The sequence below is a fragment of the Frieseomelitta varia genome, unplaced genomic scaffold (assembly GCF_011392965.1).
Source record: "Frieseomelitta varia isolate USP_RPSP 00005682 unplaced genomic scaffold, Fvar_1.2 scaffold_323, whole genome shotgun sequence".
Classification (NCBI taxonomy): domain Eukaryota; kingdom Metazoa; phylum Arthropoda; class Insecta; order Hymenoptera; family Apidae; genus Frieseomelitta; species Frieseomelitta varia.
Window position 1 is genome coordinate 118,261 of NW_025110061.1, and position 10,673 is coordinate 128,933.

Genomic DNA, 10,673 nt, shown 5'->3' on the forward strand with positions numbered 1-10,673 from the left:
TAGGGAAATTGTTTCCTAACATACCACACCAGGAAACCTTACTAGAGTTATTTTCATTTTATTTAATAAAATAACACACTTGCCAAATGCTATATATTCTCTTAAACGCTTTCAATCATATATTAAATGATTCAAAAAATAGGAGAAAATACAGGTTGTGTGTTTATCAGAGCATGCCGTCTTCAATGTGTTAATATAAATATAAAATAAATAATAGTTAAAATCTTAAATGCGTGATAAATAGATTCTTAAATATTACTATAAAAAATATACAGTAATATTTAAGAATATTTTATCAATGTGAATTAAAGTGCATATATATACGCATTGTACAAAGTTCCCTCGTTGCTCCAAAAATGTGTGGCCCCAGGTTAGGCGCGCCGATTGTGGTACGCAATATGTTAACATTACGACCTGCATCGGTATTTGCATTGGACATGATCGATTGTTGTTTATTGCAATATTTATCTTACAATGATCGTTTTGTCCGCGAAAAGAGCCACGTGGTCGCGACGAATCTCCGCTCATCGTCGCGAGTGTTGCAAAATCGTCGACGGTACACCGCGTTGACGGGACTTTTCGTCCGGTGGCATTTTCGAAACAAGAGTTGACCCGAATAACTGAAGCGAAACGTTCCCGCGTTGCTACCACGAGCGACTTCAAATCTTGATTCAGCCGGGATTTCGGGACCTGTGCTTAGGAATAGGAATCACAGGGAAGAAGGCTAATTTCCATAATTGCATTAGAATCCGAGATGACGAACGGCAACGATGTTCCTCGAGATAAAACGAAGCTTCTTTGAATTTTCGCGCAGTCTGGCACAAAGGGGGATGAAGTTACGGAAGACTGCAGATGAAACTCGATTACGGTTGATTAGCAGATTAGCATTAGATATTTTGGTGGATCGATCTCTGTGTAATTTCTGTGATTAATGTCTACGATGAATCATCGCTGATACGTTCGTAGATATTGAAACGCTTTCACTGGCGCAAGCTGTGAGTAATCATTTATTAAACGATATCATTTACTCACTCGAAATATTTCACGTTGATACGAAACAATAATTCAGGAATTTTCGAAGATTATTTCCAACAGTTGATACTATAGAGGTTGGTCTAATCTACTCGACTCATCGAATGGTTCACATACAGGAAAAGAGTCGATATTTAAGTATAAAGTCACAATTGAAAGGCAAAACGTGAATATAAATGGGAAAAGAAATTTATTATACGTGAAAGATGTAGATATAACTTTTTTACGACGTTCCATAATGTCTGTCCATCTTTATCTGAGAGATAATAATTCGTTTTAATAATAAAACATTCTTTATGTTATTCCACCGAGTCCGACAAGTATTTCTATCCATTCTATCGAAAAAGAACTATAAACAGTTACAGATAATCTTATCAATGGCCATGTGTGCACTTGTACGAGATATTTTTTCGTATTTTTCTTTACGATAAGAAACTACTTACTCGACTCTAAATCATTTCACGTATCAACAGACGTATCGTCGACTCGTCGAAGAACATTGTAACAACAATCGTTAATTTTTGAGATAACCGCAAAGACTGATTCTAAATGTACAAAAATACTTCAAATATACTCGTTGCGATATTTAATGACCCTCGCGTAGCGGGTCACTTGATGCGATATATGTATAGGTAATGATAATAAATATAGTGCCAAATGTGCCAAATGTTTGCGATTTACATGCAAAGAACATGCAATAAAACACAATAACGTTGTATGCACGCAGTGCACATAAATATGTTTACAAAATTTTACATTTTTTCAAACAAACTCCTCTACCCTCTATATTATAAACATTATTGGATAACATCCTGTACCAAAAAGTTAGGTGCAAAGCAAGTATAATAAAAATTCAGCTACAGGTGAAATGTGAATAGACGCGTCGGCTATTCGAGGGTTAATAGACGAAATTATATTCACAGAGAGATGAATTTGTGTAAAAACGTCCGCGACATTCTGTTATTATATGATAGATCCTCGTTTCAAAACTTTCTACTCTCTTATGTACCACCTATTTCATCAATTCAATCTCTGACAGAGATCTCATACAGACGTTCGCAACGTCTTGATACATTTCTCCGTTCATTTCAGCTTTCTATTTTAATTTCCACAAAGATTTGCTTTCCCCGGCCGAACCTATTCGCGCAGATGTTCACGCGTCTTCGCTCCCAATTATCTCTCAAGACGGCCAAGAGCGAAAATTCGCTGCTCGGCGAAACGAAGGAGACGAAAAGGAAGGGAAAATATAGGCTAGGAAAGAGGCACGGGAAGAATTTCGAGCCCCTGGAGGGGTAGGTTGGAGATTTATCGTTCGTTCACTGGCGGAGAACAGAAAGAAGCGGGAAGTGGCCGAAATTAATTAAAAAGAGGAGGGGGTGGAGGTTAGGAGGCGCGATTCACGGTGGTGCGCAATTTCGTGGACCGAGCTCGCATCGGCAGTCGAAGCGTGTCGAGAAGCACCGCGTGACCCACTTGCTTAAACGCTGGCGAAATAATATTCCGCCTGAAGGGAAGGGAGAGAGTCGCCCGTTTTCCATATGTACAGTTCGGGCTGCAATAATGCCGTCCGCAGACTCCATTTTCCTAGCCCTCTCCTCTCTCTTTCACACACACATACATGCACACACGGCGGTTGGTAGTTTTCTGAAACGAGGCTGGCTGCCGGCTCTGCAATCGATCAGCAGACGACCCGCTCCTCTCCTCGCCTAATGACCTTAGTAAATGGACAGATCGCGCGATAAATTGCGTCGTTAATTTTTTAATACCGGCCGAGAGTAGGCCTCGTGGCTGCCCGCGAAGATCCACGCGTGGCATGATCTTCTGGGAGGAGGAGGAAGAGGAGGAAGCGTTTTATTTATCGATGTTGATTGATCATGCTGTTTTATCCGAGACTCCTCCCCTCGATCGTTGTAACTATTGGAGTAGAATGTTTCGTTTAAAGCGTATCCGCAATGAATTTGCAAAGGATTAGTCTTTGATAATTGAATTGAGGAAGCTAGTTCTTTTCTTTTAAATAGGGGAGAAAAATATGTAGGGTATTTTTCTATGACAGTAGTGACATCTATTGATCGTGGAATTTCCCGGTAGATGGGAGCTCCTAAGAGTTGTCTAAACACAGACGATCGATTATCAGAAATGATCAGAGACTATTGAGAATGATCTTTTAGAAGAGAGATCAAATCCTTTAATTTCAACGGAGTTTAGCTATAGAAAAAGTACGAGTGACTTTCGAGAAAATCGAGAATGAATTGAAAGACGTAGCAAACGTAATTTCACTAGACTCCGATGATACCTTAAGGAAGAAAATTATTATAGAGAAAAATTTATTATTATAATTATAATATATTATTATAATTTATTATTATAATTATTATAAAGAAAAATTGTTGTTATTACGAAGAAAAATAATATACAACGAACAATAAAATAACGAAAGAAAGATACACACGAGATTTCTACGAAATCGTCAAACCGTCTCTGTCAAAAAACTGTAATTCCGCGATTGTCCATTAACTAAAGAAGGAACTTTCCTCGCAATCCAATAATTGTTCCAGCTATAAAAAGGAACGCAATCGAATTGAAAATAGTCGAAAGAGCAGAAATGGTTTAATTGAAGACGCTCGCGCTCGAAAAAGACGCTTGCTCTTGGAAAAAAAAAATCGATGTCCAATAACCGAGACCGTCTGAAAGCGCGAACGATCGGAGAAGCGCATTGTCGCTGAGTGTACGAATCGAATCCGCGGAAGGTTCGCTTTGTAATCGCGGCTGGCATAAAGGGAGAGGAAGCACCGCCAGCCGTGCGTCGTGCAACGACAAACGACGATGCATCGTTCCCGGCTGCAATCGCGGCACTTTGTTAATGCCCGACGAATACGGGACGAAAGACTTTGATGATTATTGTTGGACGAATAATAGAGAGCCGCGCGTGGAACGGGCGCAAGAATGGAAACGCTTTCGACAAGCTCGCTGCCACTTTGTTGATCGTTGCGGCCTACTGAAATGTGTTCATTGTCGCCGGTCCTTTGTCTCCGTTCCTAACGAAATACTTTTTCTTTTTTTTTCTTTTTTTTTCGGCGAAATATGTCGCGGAAGAATTCGACTGCTGACACGAGAGTTTTTCGGGACCACGATGACGGAAATTCAATGGAGAGAGAAGTTGTTTTCACCGAACAACGTTCCGTAATAGACGCATCGAATTATTCTCAAATATTCCCAATAGACGCGCGATATTATCGCCATCGCTCGGCCCGTAGCTTTAACCTAAATACCACGTTTTATTCATTAAACTTTCGCGACCCTTTGTACGATCAACGTGAAACTTTTTGAAATACGAAATACCCCAAAATACATAGGTGTACGATGAAAGCAATTTTGAATTATAATTAGATTATAAATTTTATCAAAATTTGCAGTTACGATCCTTTGTACAATCAACAGGAAACTTTTTGAAACGCTTTTTGTAATGTCCAAAAATCTGTCTAAAAATTTTTGTTACATGGGCGCACGACAAAAATAATCTTGTGGAATATTGAGTTGTAATTAAATTGTGAATTTTATGAAAATTCGTAGTCACAATCCTTCGTACGATCAATAGGAAATTTTTTGAAATAAGAAATACCCAAAAGTATGTTACACGGATGTATGGTAAAAATAATTTTGTGAAATTTTAAGTTATAATTAAATTGTGAATTTTATGAAAATTGGTAGTCACAATCTTTCGTACGATCAACAGGAAATTTTTTGAAATAAGAAATGCCCAAAAGTATGTTACACGGATGTATGATAAAAATAATTTTGTGAAATTTTAGGTTATAATTAAATTGTGAATTTTATGAAAATTTGTAGTCACAATCCTTTGTATGATCAACAGGAAATTTTTTGAAATAAGAAATAGTCAAAAGTATGTTACACAGATGTAAAAATAATTTTGTGAAATTTTAGGTTATAATTAGGTTGTGAATTTTATGAAAATTCATAGTCACAATACTTCGTACGATCGACAGGAAACTTTCTGAAATAAGAAATGCCCAAAAATATATGTTACACGGATGTATGATAAAAATAATTTTGTGAAATTTTAGGTTATAATTAAGTGAATTTTATGAAAAGTCACAATCCTTCGTACGATCAATAAGAAATTTTTTGAAATAAGAAATGCCCAAAAGTATGTTACACGGATGTATGATAAAAATAATTTTGTGAAATTTTAGGTTATAATTAAATTGTGAATTTTATGAAAATTTCTAGTCTCGTTGAAGAAATCAAAGAGACGGAAGCTCATTGGAAATTTAGATATTTTTAATACGCTTGATACTCGAATATTTGTACGTTCGACATTTAAATGCTGGAATATTAAAATTTGGATATGCAAACGTTTAGGCAGTTGAACGCTTGAACAGTTAGACGTTCGTATATTTAAATTCTTCGATGTTTGGATCCCTTGATGTCTGATTCTTCCAACATCTCAATCCACAGCCCATTTGCAATACTGTGCAAGTTTCTTCGATGTGGAAAGAATGAAAGAACGGTGGAAGGTGGAGGAAGCTGCGTGAAAATTGAAAACTCTTCGCGTGGTCGTTAATGACAGGCTTCGTACGACGACGACGGCCGAGCCCGGTGTTAGATCAACGATAGTTCGCAGACGGTCTGCGGTATCTCATCGGCGTGGAATTTAGATTTTCCACGAACGAGGAATGCGCCCACACGCATTTTTCATGTAACGTAAATTTTTGTTCCTCGCGAGTACGCGCGCGCCGCTCGGTACATGACTCACGCGGCACATTTTGAAACGCGGTCACGTTTTGGCAAAAACAATGCACCTTATTACCGGAGCGCGAGCGTTCCTGGGAATTCGTCACATCCGCCCGCGTGTATGCAGTATCGTTCCCGGAACGTGATTTCCCCGACTCTGTCTCTGGCCGAACCGGTGAACCGCTGAACCGCGAAGTTTCGTCCGTCTTCACGCTGCGCCGGGAATATGTAAATCCCGCCGGTAGTTGATTGGACACACGGCGAATTCCAGAGAAAAGGGAATGGAATACGCTTTAAACGAATTTGCAAAGCGTATGTATGTATCAAAGGACGGTTAAAAGAGGAGAGTTCCGCTGGGGGGAAAAAAAAAAAAGATTCGGAATGCTTCTCGCCGATTTACGCGCGACTTGGTGCTTCAAATGCAAATGTGAATGGTACCATTATGAGACTCGTAACACTGAAACGAAACGCAAGAAACAGGGAAGTTTAGAGATGCGAACGGGGGCCCGGTGATTCGCTTATAAATCGAATTAAAACAGTTGTGTAGCGAACAAGTAGCGTTCTGGCGTGAGAAACTTATACATTGCTCGCCCTACCACGTAGCTTTGATGTAAAATTGATTGAGCAGAGCTGGGTAAAATACTATTTTAAATGGCAAATGGTAAATAGATATTTAGTTTATATTATGCATGTATTTCTGAAAATAAAATATTTTATTTGTTCGAAAGAACGTACTTTTAAAAATATAATATTTTATTTGTTGTAAAAAATTTCTAAGATAATATTTCAAATGATATTTGAAGAATGCTAAAAATATTTGTGCCATTATTATATTTATTTATAATATATTTATATAATACAATACATTATTTATAAATATAATACAAACTTGTATAAATATACAAATATTTCGCTTTGAAAAACAGTTAAATTTCTTTCTTTAAAATTTATCGTTAAGTGTAACGTAGGTTTGAAGTTGAAACCTTGAATCATATAATTGCATAAAAATCTCGACTTAATTACTCATCTATTATTTATCCTGTTCCCAATTCCTTAAATGATGCCAATTGCAAGTGAAATAGAGTATAAACTTTTATATTTTACTTTGAAACATCTGTTAAGAAATAAATGTTCCTTTATAACCTTTATTAAATGCAAAATAACTGTGAAGATTGAACTTTTATAGCAGAATTAAAAATTTTCATGTAAAAGTCAATTGAAAACGGAAAAAGGAATAATTTAGAAGTTAAAAGTTTACTAAATAACTTATATTTATAACAGTTTACAGTTAAATTCAAGTCCTGTTGATAGCGACACTGACGACAAGGTGACGCGAGATGAGTAGTTCAGTAGACAGAGTTCAGACCGAAATAACCAATGGATTAACGAATTATTATGCTGTTATTTTCCGCAGGCACGTATCAGGGGCAATGGTACCACGGCATGAGGCACGGATATGGCGTGAGAGCGAGCGCGCCTTTTGGTTTGGCAAGTCATTACAAACCGTCGAAGCAAGTCAGGGCTTCCTTGACGTCCCTGAGAAGCGCGGACGATGGCGGCGCGGTGGCACCGACGCCGGAACCGACCGACAGAAGGGATCGTCGGGTTGGCGACAGCAGGGGTGGCTTCGTGCTCAAAGCCAGGAGTGATAATCCACCGGCAAGGAGGAAGAGCCTCACGGAAAAGTCATTGAAGAAGGGCATCCTCTCGGTAAAGCGTAACTTTAATCCCGTTGAAGTTTTCCTACTTTTTTCCGGGAAGAACGTTGGAGCACGTAGGAAAGAATCGGAGAATAGTTAATAGCTGAGAAGTACGGGATAAGACTGAACGATAACCGGTGAATTTCAGGGGCTGAAGATTCGGAAGCAGAGGAGTACGGGTGATTTGGAGAAACACGGTACTGGAGGCAGTATTAGGAGCAACGCTAGCTCAGCATCGTGGATGTCGACAGAGAGCTCGCAGAGCCAGGCTTCGGCATCCGTTCACACGGACAGTAACGCGTCCTTCGTCATCGAGGTGAGATTTGTCGCGACATCTCGTCTGATGAAAGGCGAGGTCGATTTTTTTTTTTTTTACAGAAATGACAAATTGTCCGTCTGTGTTTGATCGTTGGAGAATATAGGGAACTGAAGTTTCTAAGAACGACAATTCATTCACAGGACGAGCAAATGGACGCTTCGGTGACCGAGACGTATCTAGGCGAATGGAAGAACGACAAGAGGACAGGTTTCGGTATATCGGAGCGTAGCGACGGTCTGCGATACGAGGGCGAGTGGTTCAACAACCGGAAATACGGGTACGGCGTGACGACGTTCAGGGACGGCACCAAGGAGGAGGGCAAGTACAAGAACAACGTGTTGATCACCAGTCAGAAGAAGAAGCACCTGTTCCTTATCAGATCGGCCAAGTTCCGCGAGAGGATAGAGGCCGCGGTGAACGCGGCTCAGAGGGCGAGCAAGATCGCGCTTCAAAAAGCGGATATCGCGATCTCGAGAACAGCCACCGCTCGAGGGAGAGCCGAGCTGGCGGACGCGGCTGCCGAGCAAGCGAGGGAAGACTCGGAACTGGCTCAGCAGACGGCCAAGCAATTCGCGCCGGACTTTCGGCAACCTGGACTGGAGAGGCTGCGAAACAGAGAGATACCGAAGTACGTGCCACCGCCCCAGGACACCGTACCAGGGAAGAGTATCCTTCACAAGGCGGCCAGCGTGGACCAGCCTGGCTCCACGCCGATGAAGAGCCCGACCTCGGAGCCAACGTCGGGATCGACCACGTCGGGGCCAACCACCACGGCGAGTAACGTGATGCAGTCGATCAGGAGAACCAGCATGAAGCCGCAGAGCCAACTGTTGCAAAATCAACTGCTGAGCAATCAGTTGCCGCAGAATCAGCTACCGCAGAATCAGTTGTCGCAGAGCGAGCTGTCGAATCCGACTCCGGCTCAACTGGTGAACCAGCTACCTCTGAATCAATTGAATCAGACATCGCTGAGCGGTCAAAATCTTTATCAAACTCAGTACCCTCAGACGATGGCTCAGAGTCCCGTTCAACAGGGCCAGTACCCTAACAGTATACCGAATCAGTATCAGCTGATGAGTCAGTTCCAAGGTGGCCAATACGCTCCGCAGAATCAATACCCTGTTCAAAGTAGTCCCTACAGTCAGTCTCAGTATCAACCTATGAGTCCACCTCAGGGCGATCAATATTTGTATCAGCAGCAGATTGGACCGCAAGGATATCAAAACACGCAGGGTTATCCTAATCAGCAGGTGATAACGCTTTAAATGGACTGTACAGAGTTATTTTTATCCTCCTTCTTTTGTTTTAATCAAATCGTGTAGAAAGTTCCACCCGATTACGCGTTATCTATATCAATGTCGTTCAATATCTCTCTGTAGACGTTGCCGAATCAATACGGGCCAAGTCAAATGAATCAATACAACTCACAGCAAATGTACGGGCAGTCCCAACAACTACCGCCACAGTCGCAAACCCAGATTCCGCAACAATACGAACCAGATGGGGACGCGAAACGACCACCGAGTTCTACGAGTATACGAAGGAACAGCAAGGTTTTGACTCCCCAAGACCGACCCAGCACCATCGGGCAAACGCTGAACGACAGGTCCTCGGCTGATCTTTTACGCTTTTTACAAAACACGATACGTTCAGTTAGAAGCAGCAAATCCGTAAACTCGAGTTGAGATTTTTCTTGTCACAGTTGCTTGTAACCAACGTGTGCTTTTGGCAAAATTATATAAAATTGTTACACACAAAGAATACGTGGATGCACACTTCAGCACATTGATTCTATTCAGTTCTAGCACTGGAAATTCTTTGTGCATAGTTTTTGAACTATGATTTTTTGAGCAATACCTTGTAAATTAGATTTTCGCTTGTCACTTTACAGGCTAGATCATTATAAAAGGCCACCCAGTCGCGATAGTTCCGTAGACCGATACGCTAGAGCGCATTCCCGGTTGACTGGTTCGAGACAGCCGTCCGTCGATAAAACCGTCACGAATCCATCCATGGACATGCTCGACAGGTGCTCCGAAATTTATTTGTTTTTTTTTTTTAGTTACGATGCCTACGAAACTTTCAGTTTAATTCTGAATCACTTATTTAATCTTGCATCGTTGTTTCACCTCTGATCGTTAACTACAAGCGACTTTCTGCACAGTTTCTTCAATTGTTACATTCACGACCGAAAATCGAAAAATAGTACAATATTAATAGCAACAATAACACAAATTAACATTCATCCTTCACATTACTCAACTATTCGTTCTATACTTTCAAGCTTTCGCAATCAATAATAAAAATTTAACAAATACCATTGGTATCATAATTAGTAGGTTACTTGTTAACTAACCCCCCCAAAAAAAAAAAAAAAAAAAAAATAGATCGAAAGGAAATTTCTAACGCTTCGATCGACGAATTTAGATCAATGAGAGCACCGAGTGCGATTCGATCGGGCACGCCATTAAACGGATCCGTGGTGGGAAGCGGTGCCGCGACGCCGACGTACGCAGCCTCGACGTCCAGCCAATTCGAGAGCGCCTTGCTGAAGAATCGTAACCTTGGACAGGATATTCTACCGAGTCCGGGGCAGCCTAAGCGTACAGAAAGCCTCTACGTCACTCCCGGACGCGGTTCGACCGCATCCGGCGGCGGAGGCGGCGGCGGCGGCGGGGGCGGCATGTCGAAGGTGAGTCTTCTTCTCTTCTTCGTGCGTACTGTCCACCACATAGATATTACATTCGCATTATATACTTTCCTGTCTCTTTATTTGTCACGCGACACCGACGTCCTTGCACTTGCGTCACGAGACAACGAAAGGGAGCCGCGAGCTTTCTTTGCGTCTGAGTTTCGCACGTTTGTTCGGT

The 10,673-nt window shown here is 41.1% G+C and overlaps 1 protein-coding gene across 1 annotated transcript in view; it reads left to right on the top strand.

The window, feature by feature from the left end:
* The window catches only part of LOC122530042 (junctophilin-1-like), a 55,810-nt gene that overhangs the window by 40,592 nt on the left and 4,545 nt on the right, over positions 1–10,673 (top strand). Inside the window, exons 3-8 of the mRNA XM_043656672.1 lie at positions 7,199–7,494; positions 7,633–7,800; positions 7,944–9,053; positions 9,183–9,409; positions 9,695–9,832; positions 10,231–10,495. Of these exons, the coding sequence (XP_043512607.1) occupies positions 7,199–7,494; positions 7,633–7,800; positions 7,944–9,053; positions 9,183–9,409; positions 9,695–9,832; positions 10,231–10,495 (2,204 nt within the window). The remainder of the gene's footprint in view (positions 1–7,198; positions 7,495–7,632; positions 7,801–7,943; positions 9,054–9,182; positions 9,410–9,694; positions 9,833–10,230; positions 10,496–10,673) is intronic.